Genomic DNA, 20,441 nt, shown 5'->3' with positions numbered 1-20,441 from the left:
CAACTTCAGTCTATTTAAACGAATTGGAAGCTGTAGCCCCTCATGAGTGCTGCCCTGTATCTTCCCCGGGACACTTGGATTTTCCACATTTGTTCCTCTTTACTCCCACTTGTTTAGACAGTGCCAGGTGTCCTTTGTGACTATCTGGAAACTTTTTCTTTGCAATCAAGAGAAGTTTGTTCACATTTTCAATCTGTCTCCTCGTTCCTTCTAGCTTCTGATCAATATTCTTGTTAAGTCATAAAAATCAAAAGCTACTTGTTCCGTTAAAACCAGCATTCTTACAGTTTGCTTTGGTGTGTGTGTGTGTGTGTGTGTGTGTGTGTGTGTGTGTGTGTGTGTGTGTGTGTGTAGGTTTTTCTGTGGCTTTGGAGCCTGCCTTGGAACTCGCTCTGTAGATCAGTCTGCCCGGGAACTCACAGCGATCTGCCTGCCTCTGCCTCCTGAGTGCTAGAATTAAAAGTGTGTGCTGCCACTGCCCGGCTTTGAATATTATTTTTAACACTATATAAAAGCTCAGCTTTTACAAGAAATTGATTTCAACAACTACCAGTAAATCTTTTATCACACAGCATCCTATAAAACACTGAGGCAAGTTGTGGTAGTTGAATGTATTTGGCTTCTATAATCTCATAGGGAGTGGAACTATTAGGAGGTGTGGCTTTGGTGGAGTGGGTATGGCCTTGTTGGTGGAAGTGTGTCACTGTTGGGGGGTGGGATTTGAGGTTTTCTATGCTCAGGATAAGGCCTAGTGTCTCAGTTGACTTCCTGCTGCCAGCAAGATGTAGGATTCTCAGCTTCTTCTCCAGCACATATCGGCCTGCATGCTTCCATGTCTTGTCGTGATAATGGCCTAAACCTCTGAAACTGTAAGCAAGCCACCCCAATTAAATGTTTTCCTTGTAAGAATTGCCATGGTCATGGTGTCTCTTCACAGTAGCAGAAACACTAACTAAGGCACAAATGTTTAAGTTCTTTGTGAATTAGGAGAAATTTCTCTCCCAACACTGCTCCCCCTTTAAAGTCACAGCACACAAAAAATACTCAAAAGCACACTAGGGGAAGCTGTAGGGTACCTGGTCCCTAAGACTGGAATAGTGGAAGGAAAGAACTGATTCCTACAAGATGCCCTTTGACCTCCACCCTTGCACCATGACATGTGTACAAAATAAATAAAAATGGAAATTTAAAAAGTTAAAGGTTTTCCAAGTACTGTGTCCCTGAGATGCTTTTTACTAGTCCTTGGCATAAAAATACCAGTTAGTTACCCTTCCACTGAACCAACCTCTAATCCTCCTTAAAAGCCCTTAACTGTGTTAGTAGCTGTTTTGTATTTTCATACACTCATTTTGATTTTTATAAGAGAATTTTATCATACTAGTGATTAAAATTGTCAAACCATTTTTGAAACCAGATGATCACTAGTGTGTGTCATCTAATCTCCATAAAAAGGAATGAAGCTAGCAAACTCCTTTAGGGTGGGTAGCTTGTAGGAACTCAGCAAAGGGCTTCATCATGCACAGTCACATACATACAGATGGAACCAGGGTAGCCTGGACTTTATTATTGACATCCCTTTAAAGTGGAATTTGCATCCACAGGTGAAGGGGCAGACCAGAATGCCTATAGGAACAACCTAAGGCATCGACATACTTCGTGGGGTTCAGTGAGCAATGAACAAACAGCATGAGAAAAGCCCTAACTTTTATCACACAGCTTTCTGTCTGCTTGAGCCTTGTGTTTGGAAGACATGAAAGTCTTCCTTGGCTTGTTATATCTCTATTTCAAAACTTGCATTGTGTGTAGTCCATTTTAGTACTTTTTTGGCAGAATAGTTGGCATCCTCCAAACATGCCTCCCCGGGGATTCTAACTAGTGTATTAACCAAACACTGTTAGCTCTACATATTCATCATTCTATAAGGGAACTTCGCCATTCGTTACATGATGGGTGTGTCACCACTGCATCTTCCAAAAGGGCCATTCCAGAGCTATCCTCTTCCTATTCCTTTGTTCCATTTGTCCCATTCCTGGTCAGACAGGTTGGTATGATAGCAACTCTGTGGGGGACGTTTTTGGCTTTATTTCGTCATTTATGTGACTATTCATTATTTGACCTCTAGCTGATGTAAATTACAGTTGTCTGGTCATCACAAATGCTTTTACTGTTTTCTAACACAGTGGTTTTCCTGATGTGGTTTTGGAAACTTCTAACAGGCCCTGACTTTGGAGAGGGAGGTATCTGTGTGGTCAAAGCTGTTTTTGTGCCTTCTTCACTCTAAAAGTGCTCAGCAGAGAGTCTAAACATGACAGAATACCAATAGGATATGAAAACTTAACTATCTTTATTAAGCCAGACATGAAGGTATTTGGGGGAGACAAAGCAAACAGTGTCATTCTTCTCAAGCTTCCTCCACAAAGCCGCAGCTATTTTTCATTAAAAATTATGCTATTTATAATAACATCTAAGAGAACTATTTCTATTTTAAATATAACTAACTTTCTCAGTTTTGATTTCTAAAATAGAAAAATGCTGATAGACTTAAGCCATTAAAAAAAGCAGTTGGGAGGGAACAGTGGGTGGGGGGTAAGAGGAGAGAGAACAGGAGTAGATTTGATCAAAACACATTATGAAATTGTCAAACAATTAAAAATTGCACATAAAAGATAATTTTAAAAAACAGAATCTTGATCTTTTGGGGATTGGCAAGATGGTTCAGCCAACAAAAGGCACTTGCTGCCAAGCCTGAGGACCAGAGTTCAATCCTTGGGACCCACCTGGTGGAAGAAGAGAACCAACTCCTGCAAGTTGGCCTCTGACACTACAGGTGCCCTGTGGTACACGCTCCCCCCACCCCAATAAATAAACACATTTCGTTCACAAGAGACATCTTACTATTAGAATGTTTCTATGAAGGCCTTGGCATAATTTACCTGGAACAGTTTTATTCTTTTGCTGGTTTTCCCAACTATCATTAGGCTTAGAAAATTGAATAGAGGAGTAAAAATTAAAGAGTTCTCTCTGTATAGTCTTAAGTGAATTATATTTCAATTACTGAATGATTTGTAAGTCTTTTAAAAAATGCTGAGCTAATTAATAAAAATTATACTACTTAAGAATATTCTCTTTTTCTGGAACAGAAGATCAACACAGAGCCTTGCCTGCTAGGCAAGTACCCTCCTGCTGAACTGAAACCCAAGCCAAAACTATTCTTCACAGCAGGGAATAGTGTACGTAAGGTGTTCAAGGAGCCTGTGGTCTGGCTGCAGCAAATCAATTTTCAAAGAAAGCCAAGCTGAAGCATTTGGAAATTTGAGCACTTAAGTAAGGGGGAATTCAGTAAATACAGAGTGTAATAATTAAAATGGTAATATTTCAGTATAAGTATTTATTTTAAGAACTGTGTAATTAAAATATTTTCAAGTTTTTGATGTTAAAGTTAGATTTTATTGAATTGATTATATTATTTTCCATTTTGATATTATTTTCCATTTTGAAAGGAGACATTTGTAATGCCTATAAACAATGAGTCATTTTTTTAAAAAAAATCCATTAAATGTCTAATTTGAGATTAACATCAAAAGCCAAAACAGTTAGGCCTGGTGGCTCTGTAATCTCTGCTCTTGGGAAGTAGAAGAATCTTGAGTACATGGCTAACCTAGACTATTCCATAAGATCTTGTCTCAAAACCCAAGGTCAGGGATGAAGCTTGGCAGGGGGTGTGGGGGGTGGAGCCCTGGCCTGCCCCGGGCTAGACCCTGCATTTGATTCTCCAGCACAAAAAGCCTAAAAGCCTAGAATAAAGTTGTGTGACTTAGTCATAAATGAACAAATGTAAATTATTAGAGACAAATAATGAAGGTTTATGGAAGCATATACTTCGTTGCAAAGAAATAATGTGAAATTTAAGAGCAAATTTAAAAATACTTTGAAACACATATGCACAAAGTGACACCAATAATAAATATATCACAGTTAAAGCAAAAATCAGATTTACAGGGACAGTTTTATTGTCATGTACAACAAGGAAAGCCCTCTATGCGTGCCTGGTGGCAGGTGTTATGCGTAAAAGTTTAAGCACAGAAAAACAAGAAGTACTGAAATCTGGAAGTTTACTGACTGTGCCAAACAGCATCCAAATATAATTTCAACTACTGTATGGCTTGTAAATGGTGTAAAGTTTGTATCACTATAAACTGTTTACAGCCATTACTCTCTCGCTCTACACCTGTTATCCATCTCCACAGTCACTGTAAGGAGCTGTGCTTCAGTGAACAAAAGAGGCAGAGCAACACTTGATGCAAAATGTGTACTGTCAACAATATTTGCTGCTACCCAGGTTTTCTAGGAAAGCTCAGTATGGTCTCAAGATGAACTCTGGGGTTGCCTAGGATAGGAACAGAAGAAAGAAAGGGAGGTCATTCAAGCGGCAGTAACTTCCCAAGGGAATAGGAGAAACGAAGGTGTTACCCTTTGGAAATGTAATTCCTTAGAAAATAGGCACAGTAGACAGTGTTAGCAATAATGGCAGGAAATATGTAGTTTAGAACATGCACAAATCATGGCGAACCTTGACAGTCTGGGTCTGATTGCTGTTTTTGTGAGCAGGGCTTTCTGGTCTACGAAAAGCAGTCAAGAGGATGGGTGTTACCTGGGTAGTATCGACCAGAGAATGACCTAAAATGAGAACACCAATTAGGAGGCAGCACAGTGGGTGAGGAAGGAGGGTGGGGCCAGAGAGAAAGGGGTGGAGATAGGGAGGGATGACCTGGGTATCAAAGGGACTATCAGTGGAACTGAGTGAGATTCAACAGCCTGGAGAGAACACCTGACTCCAGGGCCTTAAGGCCACATGACTGAAGATGATGAGTACTATTGTATTGGATAAGTTTAGTGTTATGTGGAAGTAGCTCAACAGTGGAGTGCTTGCCATCATGCATGCTACCCTGGATTCCACACTCCACATGCACGCGCGCGCGCACACACACACACACACACACACACACACACACACACACACACACACACACACTTGTTCCCTTAGGATCCTGTCAAAATATGTGAAGACAGTAAATGGTGCAACTGCTATGGAAAACAGCCTCTTGGTTCCTCTTGGTTGAACTTACCATGTGATCCAGTAATTCTACTTCTGGTTATATTCCCAAAAATTGAAAGCAGGCACCATCTAGATATTTGTACACACATGCTCACAGCAGTATTATTAAAATAGCCAAAAGATGCCAACAGCCAATTATAAATGCCCATTGACAGATGAATGCATGCACAAAATAACCAAAAAGAGCTGTGTGTTTATGGAATGTTATGCAAACCTGAAAAGGACAGAGATTTTGGCACATGCTACGGTATGTCTGAAGCTGAATGACATTGTACTGAATGAAATAAACAAAATTAGAAGGACAAATGTGTATTACTCACATACATAAGGCACCTAAAGGAAGTAAAATTCACGGGATGAGAAGGTAGAGTTGTCGTCAGTGGCAGAGGTAAAGGAAGGCAGAGTTTTCTGTTCAGAGTTTCCAGTGGTGATTGTGAGACAGCTCTGGAAATGGGTGGTGGTGCTGATTACACAGCAATGTGGACATATGTAATGCCTCTGAACTGTACGCTGAAAATGAATAAAATGGCAAATCTAATGCTACATATTTTACCAGAATAAACTAAGACACACACAAGTGAACAATCTAAGGCACTGTTGTTTGCTAACTAAAATAGGTTGAAAAGTCATCAGAAGTAATCTACAATGCTGCACTTGGGGGCTAATATCTGTAACCCCAGCAATTTGGGATTGGAAACAGGATTACCACGTGTTTAAAGTCATTCTCATTACAAAGTGTGTTCAGATCCAGCCTGAGCTACACGAGACCCTGACTCAAAACAAAATAAAAACAGCTTGCAACAGTAGCTTTGGAAAACATAGCTTATACACAAAAATAAAGTGTGTAATATAAATATAGGTATGTATCTTTGTGGGCTTTTTCGGGTATGAGTGTCCCTAGAGTTTAAAAATCTTTAAAAATCATCAGATTTCTGTATTTAACTGGCACATTTAAAGCTATTCCCTTTCATTGTGGTTATAGATAACCGTGGATTCTTTTCAACCGTCTTATCAATCCACGTTTCCTCCCCACCTCATATTTTGTCTTGTTTTGAATTGTCCAAGATGTTTTGGGGTTTTTTGTTTGTTTGTTTGCTTGGTTGGTTGGTTGGTTGGGTTTTTTTTTTCTTTTTTCTTTTTTTTGTGGAAAGAAGCTATGGGTTTACTTAAATTCAGTTTCTCCTTTTTACATATCTAGTATTTACTTGTATGACTTTTATATTCTTACTTCTATATTAACTTGTGAAAAGTTTTAGTAAAATGTATGGATAGTTGGCTTTTTTTTGAAGTCTAAAATTAAATATTATCTTTATCGTCCTCTTCCAAATAAAAGAATAACTGAAAAGTAGTGGGATGCTGCCACAGTCATTTATTGTTTTGGGGTTTCCCAACTAGGCATTGTTGGCATAGATCTAAACTTAGATCTTCCTTTCGACTTCACACTCTTGGGGCTGTTTCTCTCCCCAGAAAAATCTGTGGAGACAGCTCTGTGTATCCTCACACACAGTTTCCAGTCTGCGTTCTTACACAAAAGACGTTCCTTTGTGTCCATACCAAAGACCATGTTCTTTGTGGGATCTCAGTGCAGGCCAGAAAGGGAGAGGGTCCTTTAGTTCAGTCATGTCTCACTGGTGAGCCAAACCCTGGTCTCTCTCCTCCTTGTGCTGCCACTCATATCCTATATTTGAGTTCTTTCCAGCCACGTTTGCCTCCAGGGCAGCTCAGATTCTTCCTATGTTCCTCATTCTGGATTCTGTGTCACTTACTTGATTGGGCACCTGAAGATTTCTTTCAGTTTACTGCAAGCTCAAGCAAGGCAATATAAAAGGTGCTCACCGAGCTCTGTCCACCTTCTCGGTGTTTTGAAGCTGGGACATTTTAATCTCTCGAGTATGCCTCTTTCAGAGACATTTGTTGATTTGTAGAAAGAAGTGTATTCCACCTGCAGATTTTCATGTTTTCTTTCAATATATCCTGGAACTTTGCACATGAAAAATGTTAGAGAAAACAAGAACACACACACACACACACACACACACACACACACACACACACACACACTACACTATATATATATATATATATATATATATATATATATATATAGTTTTTGTTTACTTCTGCTGGCCTCTATTTTTTAAGCACTTTTTTTTTCATGTAAAGGACATCATTCCTTACAGCACAATGTAAAGATCAGCAGTCTACTTTCTAGACCGCATCTGTCTTGTGGGCTAGCCGACCTTCCAAAACAAGTGTTATGTAGGGTCTGGGGGATCTCTTGTTCCAGGGTGCTATCTTACAATTCATGCTTGCTGATGACTCAAATAAAATCCCTGTGCTCTTTTTTTGTCGTGCACGTAGGTCAAGGGATCAATGCCTCAGACAGACAAGCAAGTATGCATCCCACCGGAGCTGCCAGAACTGCTAAAGCAGTTCACCAAAGCTGCCATTCGGACCCAGCCTCCGGATCTCATCCAGTGGGCAGCCGAGTAAGTTGTTCCTCTCACAGGGCACGGGCGAGGAAAGAGGGTTTGCGGGAAACTGAAGAGGCCAGGCAGTGCGGTCTGTAAAGGAGAAGCAGGGTCTTTAAAATCCAGGCATAAATGCATCTAACAGGGCCAGTAAGGGATGCCTTCCTTAAACTCGTAGCGTAGGAGGACAGTAGGCCAAGTGTCCTGGGGCAAAGAGGACCAGTTAGTTTACCATGTCACCCTTAGCACACGCCCACCCAGCCCATGGCGGCATCCCATCCACCTGTCCTGGTTGGAAGAGGCCTGGGAATCTGGCTAGCAGCTCAACTCACTTTTTCCTTGGTTTACGCCTCAGTTTGTTCTCCTTCTCACCGCTAGATGGCAGAAGTACATCTAGTGGAGAGTCGCGCGATCCCGCTGGGAGGAGGAGGTGGGCTCTCTCCAAGCTGGTTCCCTCTGATTAATGAAACACCTTCCCTCATGGCTGTGGAAACTCAAACCTATGCCAAACTAAAGACACTTTGCATCATGTCTCGGGGTGGGAGTGGGGGCTGTTATTTTCTTTATCGATTTAAAAAGAAAAACAACCTGATCTTTCTCTCGGCATGAAGATGTCAGTAGTCACATGGCTTTCTGGAAAAGGAGGCAGAGCTGGGTGAGGAGGTCAAGTCGGGCTCCATGGTGTGTCTCTAGCACACTGGCTCCTTGAAGGGGCCCTGGAGGCTGCTCAGTGGGTGAACTTCCACAACAGGGGCTGACCTCACCGTGGCCGCTTCACATAGAAAGCCTCTCAACTATGAAATTGCTTCTTACACGTGCCTGCTGGAAACTGGGCAGCCTTGGTACAAGACCCTCCCGGGTCCTTTTCTCGCTGTTTTTCTCGCTGGATGATTACTTCCTTAGCGGTGCTTCTGTGGGAAGATAGCTCAGTCTGTGGATGGGGAGGGGGCTGGGGAAAGACAGCCTGAGGTGTGAGTGGGTGTATCCAGCAGGTGGTGGAGCCAAGCTGTGGAGCCCTTTCGGAAGGCATAAGCTCTCCTGCTCCCAAGCTGAGCCAGGAGAACGGTTTTTAGAATAGAAGGGAAGTAAGCCTTGGTGCTTTTAAATGGCCTAAAGGGAGTTGCTTTGCCTAGTCATGACTCCTGTGTCGTTTTCTATTTTGAATTGTATGTATTACCTCTAAGATTACATTTTAATGTCAGAAGACTAATTTCTTTTGGCAGTCAGACAGATTTTGTTTTATGCCATATGATTGCTTAAAACTCCATTTTATTGTCCTTGTGCTCCTGCGTTATCCTAAGAAAAATGACATTTCCTGATATTGTCCCTGACATTTATGGATGAAAACTTTCTACCACTGTAGCCTTCTTGCTCCATATATATATAATTATATATATATATATATATATAATTTATATAATTTTAGACATCCATGCAAGATCAGTTTGTAATTCAACTGCAATGAAAAAAAAAAGAGCATGACTTAAGAACATTCTCTGTCACATTTAGACATCAAAAGCTCTCACTGGCTCATTTTCTGTGGCTTACAAACTTGTAGCGTTTTAGCAGATGGAACTCCATCAAGTATCTCCTAGATAAAATAGGTATTTGATTTGTCACATGCAGGAGTTTCCTTCCCTACATTCCCACAATGTAGAAAATGTAGAAGTCATTCGAGTCCATCCCCCCCCCCTTCAGCAGGGCATATAACAATTTGTCCTGCAGCAGGTTTGTGGGACAGCTTAAATCTCCAAAACTGGAGTTATTCACTTGCAAATGAAGCCCTGGGTTCTCTAACCAGTTACACTCATAATTCCAATGCTGTTTGGAGAGTGCCAAGTGTAACTGCTCGCAGTCTGTATAATGGGTGCTGTGGTATTTCTATCCCTGCCATTTACCTCTCCCTCATCTGGTAGTAAAGTCAGAGGCCACAATCCCACTCTGGGTGTCCCATTGTATCTGTCTGCCTCCAGAGAGTTAGTATGTATAGGCTCAAAAGCATCAAAACATTTCTACAGCCTGTCCTGCCAAGGACCTCCAGCCAGGGGAGAGAAGTTACTGTTTTGACCCATGTGTCTTTAGTTCAGCTGTTTTTGTGTCTCAGAGATGGGCAATAGTTAGCTCCATCATGTATATTGACTCTAAAATGGCCTTTTATGAAACACCCTCTGTATTTTATACTGCTTGGTTATGGAGAAAGTAGTGGGCAAAGGGAGTAGGAAGGGGCAGAAGTTTGTGATTCAGGGATAATAAGGCTTTTGATGGGGACAGACCCTGGCATCTAGCTGCTCACATCCATTCCCTGAGGCAGGCTGCTTATTTCCATATCATGCAATCCTGAAATGCGACTTAGCCTGTCTTTCATATCACCCCCAAACCAAGTCCATCCCACAAAGCAGTGGCACACAGTGACACATTTAACTGTAAGTTCTGAGGAAACAAAGACGGGGGCTGCTTCACCTGCACCATATAGGCTGTTATGCCCCTTCCTTGACGCGCCTTGCCAGCCTTCTCCCCCTTGCTGAAGTCCCATGCAGGCCTCACTCCCTCAGGCCAGAAGCCCTTTCTCACTCACCTCTGGAACATTCTATTTGCTCTCATTTTCCTATAAGCTCCATATCCCCACCTACCAAAAACACATACAGATAACCTATAAATGTCCCAGGATCTCTGTTTGTCTATGTGAATAAAACACTAAGAAGGGATGGGAGGGTGATTGAAAATGCCCCAGGTGATTGCATGCCAGAGTTTTGTTGGCTGTTCCTCATTATTCTTAGAGGAAAGAAAAAAATTTAATTCCCTAAGCATTCTTAGTTTTTAAAAGTGGAAATAACACCATCAGACTTTACCTATATGCAAACCATCTAGACATGGCAAAATACTGTTTTATTATCTGCTCAATTCTGTCAAAAGGAAAAAGAAAGGAAAGTAAATAAAGTATCCAGAGGTCATTGGAGCCTGGGACCCTGTCTCTTTTCTTGCAGGTATTTTGGGGCCATGTCCCGTGGGGAGATTCCTCCAGTGAGAGAGAGGTCTGAGCAAGTCACTTTGTCCAACTGGGCTGAGCTGACACCTGAGCTGTTGAAAGTCCTGCATTCTCGGGTATGGAGCCTTCAGGGGTGGTGTGGATACTGAATGGGTTAAGTAAGGGCCACTGGTGCTTCCACCAGGCAGCTGGCCATTAACACTACCCCAAAGTTTACTAAATCCTGGTCTGAACATGGATCTTTCTTCAGAGAAACAGAAACCAGTATGGAAGAAACTGAATGATGGGCTGTCTCCTGGGGTCATCATAGATTTCCCAGATCTGGAAGGATATTCAGGGGTTTCAGTGTAATGAATGTTGCCTGTCCTAGAGAGTGTGACTCCCCGGGCTCGTCAGCATCTCCTTGATGGATCCAGACCATAAGAGGTCTACCACAGTCTGCACAGGAAGTGTATACTCTACTTTCACCACTAAAGCAGGTGCAGACACAGCCCAGCCTTCGTGGCAAATGCTGCCAATCCCCGTGCATTTCCCTAGGAGTTAGCCTGTGAATGGAAAAGGAGGGAGTGGCTTGAGAAAACCCCTTGTTTGGCCAGTTCCCAGGATACAGTTGAGCAGCATGACACCCCACATTAGGGTACAGGATAGGGCAGGCTTGGGTGTCTGGGGCTTGGGTTCTAGAGGCTCAGAATTTAACTGGCCTCAGAGGTCCTGGGAAAGTGTTGGGACAGTTAATGGAGCATCTGCACCCTCACTGTGTCATTAGCTAACCGCCATTCATCCTTATCCCTCTACTTCTAACCGCCAAGTTTTCTGTGGAGAGAATATGGCAGAGCTCTCAAGTTCCTGGGACCAAACAATGCTACATAGCCATTCTAAACCCTATAGGCCATAGGGTACCACATATCACTGTCTTGGAGACAGGAGGGATATGCATGAGACTCAGTGCATCTGATGTCCCATCTGCCTTAGAGGGACAACCTAAGAACAAAACTAGAGACCATAAAGGCATCATAAAAAGTAGAATATACTATAAATGGATCTCTTTAGCATATTTCTGGCATCTGGAGTTTTAAAATATTAAAGCCATATCACGGCCTCACAAACAAAACTGTCAAAGGGAATCCCCTGGCCTTTCTGTTCCCCTCCTAGTGCTGGAAGAACTCAGAGCATCTTGCTTGCCATCCTCATGTGTGTTTTGTGTGTTCTCTATCCTGAAGGTTGCTGGCAGGCTGATCATCCATGCAGATGAGCTGGCCCAGATGTGGAAGGTGCTGAATCTCCCAACAGATCTGTTTAACAGTGTGATGAATGTGGGTCGCTTCACAGAGGAGATCGAGTGGCTGAAGTTTTTAGCCCTTGCTTGTAGCTCTCTTGGGGTTGTAAGTTACATTTTTGTTTGGGTTGTCTCATAGGGTGGAGGGCTGGAATGACTCAATGGTAGTGCATTGGTTTCATACAGGTAAAGCCCTAGGCTCAGTTCTCAGAAAAAAAAAAAAAAAAAAAAAAAAAAAAAAAAAAAAAAAAAAAAAAAAAAAAAAAAAAAACTTGAAATGACCCATAACTTTTCTCTGGGCCTGGAAGAACAATCCATCTACCCCCTTCCAGCTCTCCAGAGATGGTAACAAAAGAAAACCTGCCTTTTATGCCTTCTTCTGCTCTCTGAATTAAGGTCACTCCCAGGCTCACTGATCAGAAGCAAGAGGCAGGAGAAGGGGGATAGCTATCACCAGACTCTGCAGAGAGCTGACCAAGTTTGGCTTTGGGTTATTTGTGACTTTCAACCATTGCCCTCAGTCTGTTCTGCCCACTTTGTTCACAACTTCTAGCTGTATAATAACTCTTCTTTACTTGTGGGGTTTAGATACCTAGAAACCATTCTGGTAGAGACCTTAAAGGGATATTCAGCCTTATAGAAAACTGTTGGTAAACACAAGATGACATAAGATAGACAGAAAAAGAGAAAGCAAAGAGTGTATTAAACATTTTTAAATGAACAGGAAAAAAGAGATTTTGATTTCTAGAATCATAATCACGGAGAAAGGAAGTTCATACCAATTCAGGCCTTTTCTAAATTAGTTTGAAAGTCGGAAAAGCCATTTCCTGGTTTGAAAAGAAAAAAAATGATGAAACCAGCTTTTATGTACCTTTAAAATGAGGTCTGGTCTAGGTGGGCGCAGTCTTGTTAGTTACTGATAATGAACAAGAATGAATGAGAAATGCTGTTTTTGAAAGTGAGCCACTACTAGTTTCTGAAGCCCCGAGATATATGTCAAGGTCAATAAGGAACTCATTGCCTCCACTCAGGCCAACAAAGATGAGACAGGAACTTGAATCTCACAGCACAGCCAAGCACGATCTTGGTCTTCCTTTACAAATGTGCTCCAAACATGTACTTGGCATTTTTGTTTCTGTGTAAATTTAGCAGAAATATTGTAATCCAACTTTTCTTGTGGGTTTCCCCTGAAACCGTCATCATAATCATTTCTCCAGAGAGACAAAAAAAAGAGGAATGTTTGTGATTGTTTTTTTGTTCTTCATTGTCTTTCATAGAAACATTATATAATGAATAAATGACTATTCTCCCAGGAGAGGAGGCAAACATAGCAGGACAAATGAGCTGTCAACCAGGACTAAGCTCATGTTTGTTTGGGGGCTGGGGTTCAAGGATTGAAAGATATCACAGAAGAAAACTATTTTAAAGTGCTCACATTTTATAAAGTCTCATGAGGCTCCAAATTATTAATAGGATGCTCTGTGACTCTCTCTCCGTTAATTCTGACCTTGACCTCTGACCCTGATCTACCTCACCTTCAAAGGATACAGTAGGAACTAAATAGGTTTGAGCCAATCTTAGCACTTAGATAGGTGCAGCAAATGAAACCACCTCCAGGTAACCACTGCCTGTAGGGGTTTCTCCTTGCTCTTCTCCAACTGAGTGTTTTAGAAACGGCTGATCTAGCATGAAGGGGTGTGGCCTCTTTAGACCCTCTGGTCTTCATTGCAATGCTGCTGATTGGCCACTTGCCACTTGTAGCTTAGGCTTTTGCATCTCTTGGTTTGGTCAAAGCATCAAATGGTCTCCATTGGCCCATCTCAGGTCTCCCTTGTGTGCCCCCCCACCAGTGTTTGCTGTACATTCTTCTCATCTGCTCTTTGGCTTTGGTCTAAGCCTCTCAACACTGTGTGAGATGACTGAGTCATCTTCTTGTCCCCATATCTCACAGTAGCCTGAGGGTGACTTTGGAAAGCCACATTCCAACTCCTTTTTTGTTTTGCACATCATGTACCTGGCAGGCTTTCTCTGATGTGCCTGCCTCACAACTGGGAGGAAGCCATACGGTAAGCTGTGTCTTTCTCCATCGTTCCAAAACAAGGATGTTGGATCAAGTGTTCTGTAAGGTCCTTTCACCTCTAACAAGCTGTCATTCTGTCCCACTTACCTGCTTCCACCAAAACAGCCTGATGTCCTTCATCATTCCCATCAGAGAACACCCAGAGGTAAAGTCATCCTGGCAGTGCATAGTCTGTGTACCAAAGATGCCTGAGAATCTAGGAATAATTCTTACACCCACTTATGTCATGCTGGAGCTTAATTGTGGGGCTGGTCAGTGCTCATGTAGGGAAATCTTAAGTCCCAAGGAGATGATATTATGAATAGAGCCTTAGGTCACAAGAGTACAGCCCTCAGGAAGAGGAACTAAGTCTATAAATGGGGATCGGAGGTGGCTGTTTGCCCCTTGCACCATGGGAGACTACAGCGAGAAATCACCACCTACAAAAAATAGGTCATTGTCAGCCCTTGATCTTGAACTTCTTGGCCTTCAGAACTATAAGCATCAGATTCTGATTTGTATTAAATTTCTACATTTAAGATACATCATTATAGAAGCCCCAGGCGACTGAGAGAGTCAAGGCATCATCACTTAGCAGAGGGCTTGAGTTCCATCTATTCTTATGTCCTTGGAGACAAGTCAACTAGGAATTTTCCCTTCTCTTGCAAGCAAGCTATGGTCTTTTACCATCCAGGAAAGCAGATTTTGCTCCTATTAGAAGTGTCTGATGGCTGGAACTTTTACTCCAGTAGGCAACAGAGACAGTAGTGACTCCAGTCTTGAGCTCTCTGGATGTAACATGCATGGCTCCACATGTGACATCTGGCAGACTGTGTCCTCTTCCTGTCCAGCATTCCTTCCTCTTGGCTGCCATAATGCCACCTGCTGTTCCACCAAGGCTGCACATAAAAAGGAAGAGATCATGTATGGAAGAAGTGTATTCATGTCTGAGTTTAAAACAAAGTTTTACATGATGTTGGAGGCTGCCATGATGAAGTATCCCCCCCCCACGCCCCCCCACATGACTCTGGTGAGAGAGAATGTGAAGATTTTTACATTTAAATTGATTTTTTTAAAGTTCCACTCCAAGAAGTTATTTAGCCATAATCTTTTTTTTAATTCAAAATATTTTATAGTTCTAAGGGAGCTGGAGAGATGGCTTGGTGGTTAAGAGCACTTTGAACTTGTACAGAGGACCTGAGTTCAGTTCCCAGCAACCACTTCGGGTCATTCACAAACACCTGTAACTCCAAGTGAACCAACACCCTATTCTAGACTTTGAAGCATGTGCATTCATGTACTAATGTGCACACGCTCACACAGACACCACACAACTAAAAATAAAATATTTCATAAGTATGGGGACATTAGAATGTAAAGGCTTGTACGGATAATCAACAAACAGTTAAGGTCCAAAGCATCTAGTTGCTTGCAGGGGTTGCGAGAACAACTTACCACAGGCTGGGTGGTTTACACAACAGAAAAGTTTTGTCTTAAGATCTGGAGGCCAGACAGGTCAAAGGTTGTGGTGTTAGAGGGTTGTTTCTTCGGAAGCCTCCTTTGCTGGTCTATGAGAGCTTCCTCCTGTGTCAGTCTCTACACACCAGTCATGCCAAACTAAAGTCTGTCCTCATCATTTCATTGCAATTTAATTCGCTTTTTAACTTTTATGGTGGGTGGCATTTTGGTTTAGTGTTATGCTTTTGGATAGGAGGTCATTATGTAGCTCCAGATGGCCTTGAATTGTCCATCCTCCTGCCTTAGCCCCCTGAGTGCTACAGGCATGCACCATTTCATTCCGTTCTCACTAACTCTAAAGTCTCAGATGCTGGCACTTAGGACTTCAACATCAGAACTTGAGGGGAGGATAGTTCAGCCTCTAACAGTACCCTCAAAAGAGGACGGCATAATGAAATAGGGGGACAGAACTGTTTTAGAAGCAGGAAATACTGTGAGCAGAACTATGCAGCTTAGCACACACACTCATACTTGCAAATACACTCCAAACCGCTCTCCTGTTGCCCTCATCTCACACTTAGGCTTCCCCACCCATGGACAGCCTCTCACACACAACACACACACCTTGCCATCTGATGCAGACCCACCCCATGTTAATGCAAATGCCCAGAATGAGTGTTTTCCTGGGACTCCAGGTGACTGACCTGTTAAAAAGCTACAAACCTCAATAGTTTTTTTTTTTTTTTTTGACATCTGTGGCTTATAGTTTTTCAACTGTTGTATGTTGAAGATCCTATTTTATACAACATTAGTTAAATGGAAATAAATTTTAAATATTAACTCAAAATGAATAGTAATTAATTAGAGCAAAAGACGTTTAAAAATCACTGCTATTCAGTAAAACTGCCTCTAGGAAGATGAGCTAAATTTATTCACATCATTTTCAGCAGAAACCATGGAAGAACGCTGCTTACTGGATTTCTATTCTCAAGATTATGTCAATAGCTTTCTTACACAGTCCAGGATTTCTATTCTCAAGCTTATGTCAATAGCTTTCTTAACACAGTCCAGGCCCTCCTACCTAAGGATGGTGCCACTCACAGTGGGCTGTGCCCACCTACATCAATTAGTCATAAAGTCACATGCCCACAAGCCAATCTGGTCATATCAATTTTTCTATTGAAGTTCCCTCTTCCAGGTAGCTGTAGGTTGTATCAAGTGGACAATAAGAATGAACCAGGACAGTGATATGTATTAGATGATTTTACTTAAGTGGTATTTATTGTGTGGGACCCCTGTCTCCCTAGAAACAATACACTTCTCCTAACTTTCCTTCCCTATTATGACTTTGACCCAGGTATCTTTATCTTTGTGTGTGTGTGTGTGTGTGTGTGTGTGTGTGTCTGTGTGTGTCTGTGTGTCTGTGTGTATGTAATACTTATTATATATAATTAGGTAGGTAGGTAAGTGGATGGATGGATGGATGGATGGATGGATGGATGGATATCTCTAAGCTTTGGGAGATAAGGTAGGAAGGCAATAAGAAATATTTCTGATTATCTTTTGTTTTTCATTTACTTAGTATGCATGTGCACAGGGTCAGAGGCCAGCCTGCAGGAGTTGGTTCTCTTCTAGGAAAACTGGCAATAATAAGTAGATGTTAGAAAGGTTTGCCGGGCGTTGGTGGCGCACACCTTTAATCCCAGCACTCGGGAGGCAGAGGCAGGTGAATCTCTGTGAGTTCAAGGCCAGCCTGGTCTCCAGAGCAAGTGCCAGGATAGGCTCCAAAGCTACACAGAGAAACCCTGTCTCGAAAAACAAACAAACAAACAAACAAAACCGAAAGAAATAGAAAGGTTCTACTAAACTTGCTTAGGAAACACTAAGTTACACAAAACAGACTTTAGCTAAAGGAGCACTCCAGTTCACTTATCGGGGATATAATGATTCTGCCAAGCAGGCAGGATGCCCCTGGTTAACAGCTGCCTGGGAGAAGCAGCCTGGGCTGGCTTGAGATATCTACAATAATATTTTACTCTGTAAATCTCCCCATTTGCCCAAACAACCAAACCTTGGACCATACTAAACGTAACTTGGGACTGTGAAACTGCATAAACCGATGGGGATTTCTGTTCAAGCCTAGCCCCTTTCTATACAGTAGCCACAACTACTGCTGTACTGTGATTAAAATTCTTCCTTTATTAATCTCTATGCCCTCGGTGTGACTCCCCATTGGAAGGCATGTCAATTCTGTAACACTTCTAACATAGTCCTGAGATTCAAACTCAGGTCGTCAGGCTTATGCCCAGCACATTTTCTCACCGAGGCATCTCACTGGCCCAAGACAGTGTTAATTTTATAGGATGAAAGCCTGTTATCCTTTAAAGAGGTTATTCTAATTGAACTTAACAAATATCTTGAAGTGTTTATCAGCTTATAAATTGAATTTTCTTCAACAAAGAATGAGAAGTGATTTGGAAGTCAGTATGTTTAGAATGGATTGATTGGCACATGTTAAGCTGTCTGGACTCTTGGGTCATCCTCACTCCATCTTACCTGAGCATTGGTTTTGTTTCCTTTCTTGAGTCTAAACTGATCTCGGGGATCTAGCCTGGAAAGTGATTTTTCTCCTCCTTCTGTGTTGTGGCTTTCTAGACCATTGCCAAAACTCTCAAGATAGTGTGTGAAGTGTTATCCGGTGACCACGATGGAGGGCCACCCCGGATCCCCTTCAGCACCTTCCAGTTTCTCTACACGTATATCGCTGAAGTGGATGGGGAGATCTCCTCATCCCACGTCAGCAGGATGCTCAACTACATTGAACAGGAAGTGTGAGTCAACCGTCAGCAAGGGAGAGGGATCATGTACCGGGGTGTGGCACGGATCCAGGGCTATTTTCCACTTAAAACAGGGAGTCAAAGACTTGCTCCCCATTGTAAGTCAGGGGACTTCAGCACACTTTTCCGTTCTGAGTAACATGAAATACTGATTTGAGAAAGGAAGGAACAGTGCAGGAGAGAGACCCATGGAGGGCTTCGGAAGTTAGTTAGAAGCGGCACTCACCGGAGCATGTTAAAAATGCAGACTCCACTGACCTCCACACATACCATAATAGCATTTTTAATTAAAAAAGAAAAGAATTAAGAGCTTGCCTGAGGATTCAGAACAGCAAAGTCAGCCTCAAGCTATAGAGATCAGGCAGCGGTGACACACCTTTAATCCCAACAGTCAGAAGCTAGGAGGTGGTGGTACTCATCTTTAATCCTACGATTCAGAGATAGATGGATCTCTGTGTCCAAGGCCATCAAGATCTACACAAGATCGCAATCCTGAGTGAGGTAAACCAAAGCCAGAAAGACAAATAAAGCATGTACTCACTCATAAGTGGATCCCAGACATAAAGCAAAAGATACCCAGCCTACAATCCACAATCCTAGAGAAGCTAGAACCCTCTTCCAGAAACAGATGAAAGCAGATGCAGAAATCCACAACTAACCAATGAGCCAAGCTCCTGGAGTACAATAGAAGTGAGGGATGAGCAATGATATGAACAAAGGAGTCAAGACCATGATGGGGAAACCCACAGAATCAGCTGACCCGAGCTAGTGAGAGATCACTGACTCAGGTCTGACAAATAGAACCTGCATAAGACGGAACAAGACTCCCTTAATATAGGTGACAATGGTGTGAATGGGACAATATATTAGGCTACTGGCAGTGGGTCCAAGATCTAACTTGAATTCACAAACTGAGTTAGTGGAGCCCATTCTACATGGAGAGATACCTTGCTCAGCCTAGACACAGGAGTGTGGGGGTGAGGAGGTGCCTTGGTTCTGCCTCAAAGAGATGATGGGACAGACTTAGTATTAGTAGACCTCCTAGGGGAGACCTTGCCCTCTCCAAGGAGCAAATGGGATGTGATGGGGGGCATGGAGTGGAAGAAGAGGGAGGAGAGGAGGGAGGGGGGACTGAGATTGGAATGTAAAAAAAAAAAAAAAAAAAAAAAAAAAAAATCCTGTCCTAATGAGAAACAGCTCACACAAAGATGAGCTCAGCACCTGGGATCACATGCCTTTAATCCCAGCACTAGAGGGGTATAAAAGATAGGAGCAGGGTCTTTAGTAGTCAGAATCAGGCATTCATTCTCCAGCCACATTGATAGGAAGACATTGAAGTCTCAGGATTCTCCAGCCATGCTGAGGAGAGGCTTCAGTCTGAGGTTTGGTGGAGCCAGGATCACCTTTCCGTCTGAAGTAGAGTGGGAGCTAGTGACCGGCTGCTTTGCTTTTCTGACCTTCAGCTTGAAGCTTGAACTCCAATATCAGTCTCTGGGTCTTTTATTTTTCCTGCTACAGGCAGCCCCAGTGAAATTAATTTGGGGTGATGTATACATATATAAATATATATATAATATGCTTTTAAAATTGATTGCTAAAACTAATTCTGGATATCTGTTTTTTCCAAACAGAATTGGTCCTGATGGCTTAATCAAGGTGAATGACTTTACTCAAAACCCTAGGGTTCGCCTGGAATAAAATCACAATTCTGGTGGTTTTAAAGGAACATACAAAGGTGTACTTCATACACCACCCAAAGTCAATTTTCTTTTAAAGCTGGCACAACTAATAAACAATTAGCCAGAAACGTGTGGAATTCAGATGTAAAGTTGTTGGGACAAGACTCTTGCATATGGTGTAAAGGTGGCTGCCAAAGCTTGGTTACAGAACACATCTCAGGACAACAGCAGCATGGATTTTTAAAGGCAGAAGGCTGATGGACACAATTATGATGCTTTGTGATTGCTGGGTGTCATTTGTGCAAGGATACTGGTCATCAGCTTTTCTCATCCACAGCTCCATTCATTCTATGCTGGTCATACATCCATTCATTTATTATCAATTTTTATTGAGGTATTAGGCTGGCAAGCAAAGCACCCAGCTTTACTTTACAGATTAAAGGTGGGTCCCACCTCACCTGGCATTTTTTTCTGAGACAGGGTCTCTCACTGGAAGGCAGGACTCACTGATTGGCTAGACTGGGTGGCCAGTGAGTTTCAAGCATCCGTTTATGGCCAA

At 42.3% G+C, this 20,441-nt stretch overlaps 1 protein-coding gene across 1 annotated transcript; it reads left to right on the top strand.

The window, feature by feature from the left end:
* The first annotated feature begins 7,489 nt into the window (after positions 1-7,489).
* Ropn1 (rhophilin associated tail protein 1) lies at positions 7,490-19,901 on the top strand. Its single transcript, XM_035444682.1, has 5 exons — positions 7,490-7,605; positions 10,572-10,689; positions 11,794-11,955; positions 18,022-18,197; positions 19,835-19,901. The coding sequence occupies exons 1-5, from the start codon at positions 7,490-7,492 to the stop codon at positions 19,899-19,901; spliced, it is 639 nt and encodes a 212-aa protein (XP_035300573.1).
* The last annotated feature ends 540 nt before the right edge of the window (positions 19,902-20,441 follow it).

The sequence above is a fragment of the Cricetulus griseus genome, chromosome 4, assembly GCF_003668045.3.
Source record: "Cricetulus griseus strain 17A/GY chromosome 4, alternate assembly CriGri-PICRH-1.0, whole genome shotgun sequence".
Classification (NCBI taxonomy): Eukaryota; Metazoa; Chordata; class Mammalia; order Rodentia; family Cricetidae; genus Cricetulus; species Cricetulus griseus.
The sequence above is the reverse complement of the archived record's forward strand: the minus strand, read 5'-3'. Positions and strand labels throughout refer to the sequence as shown.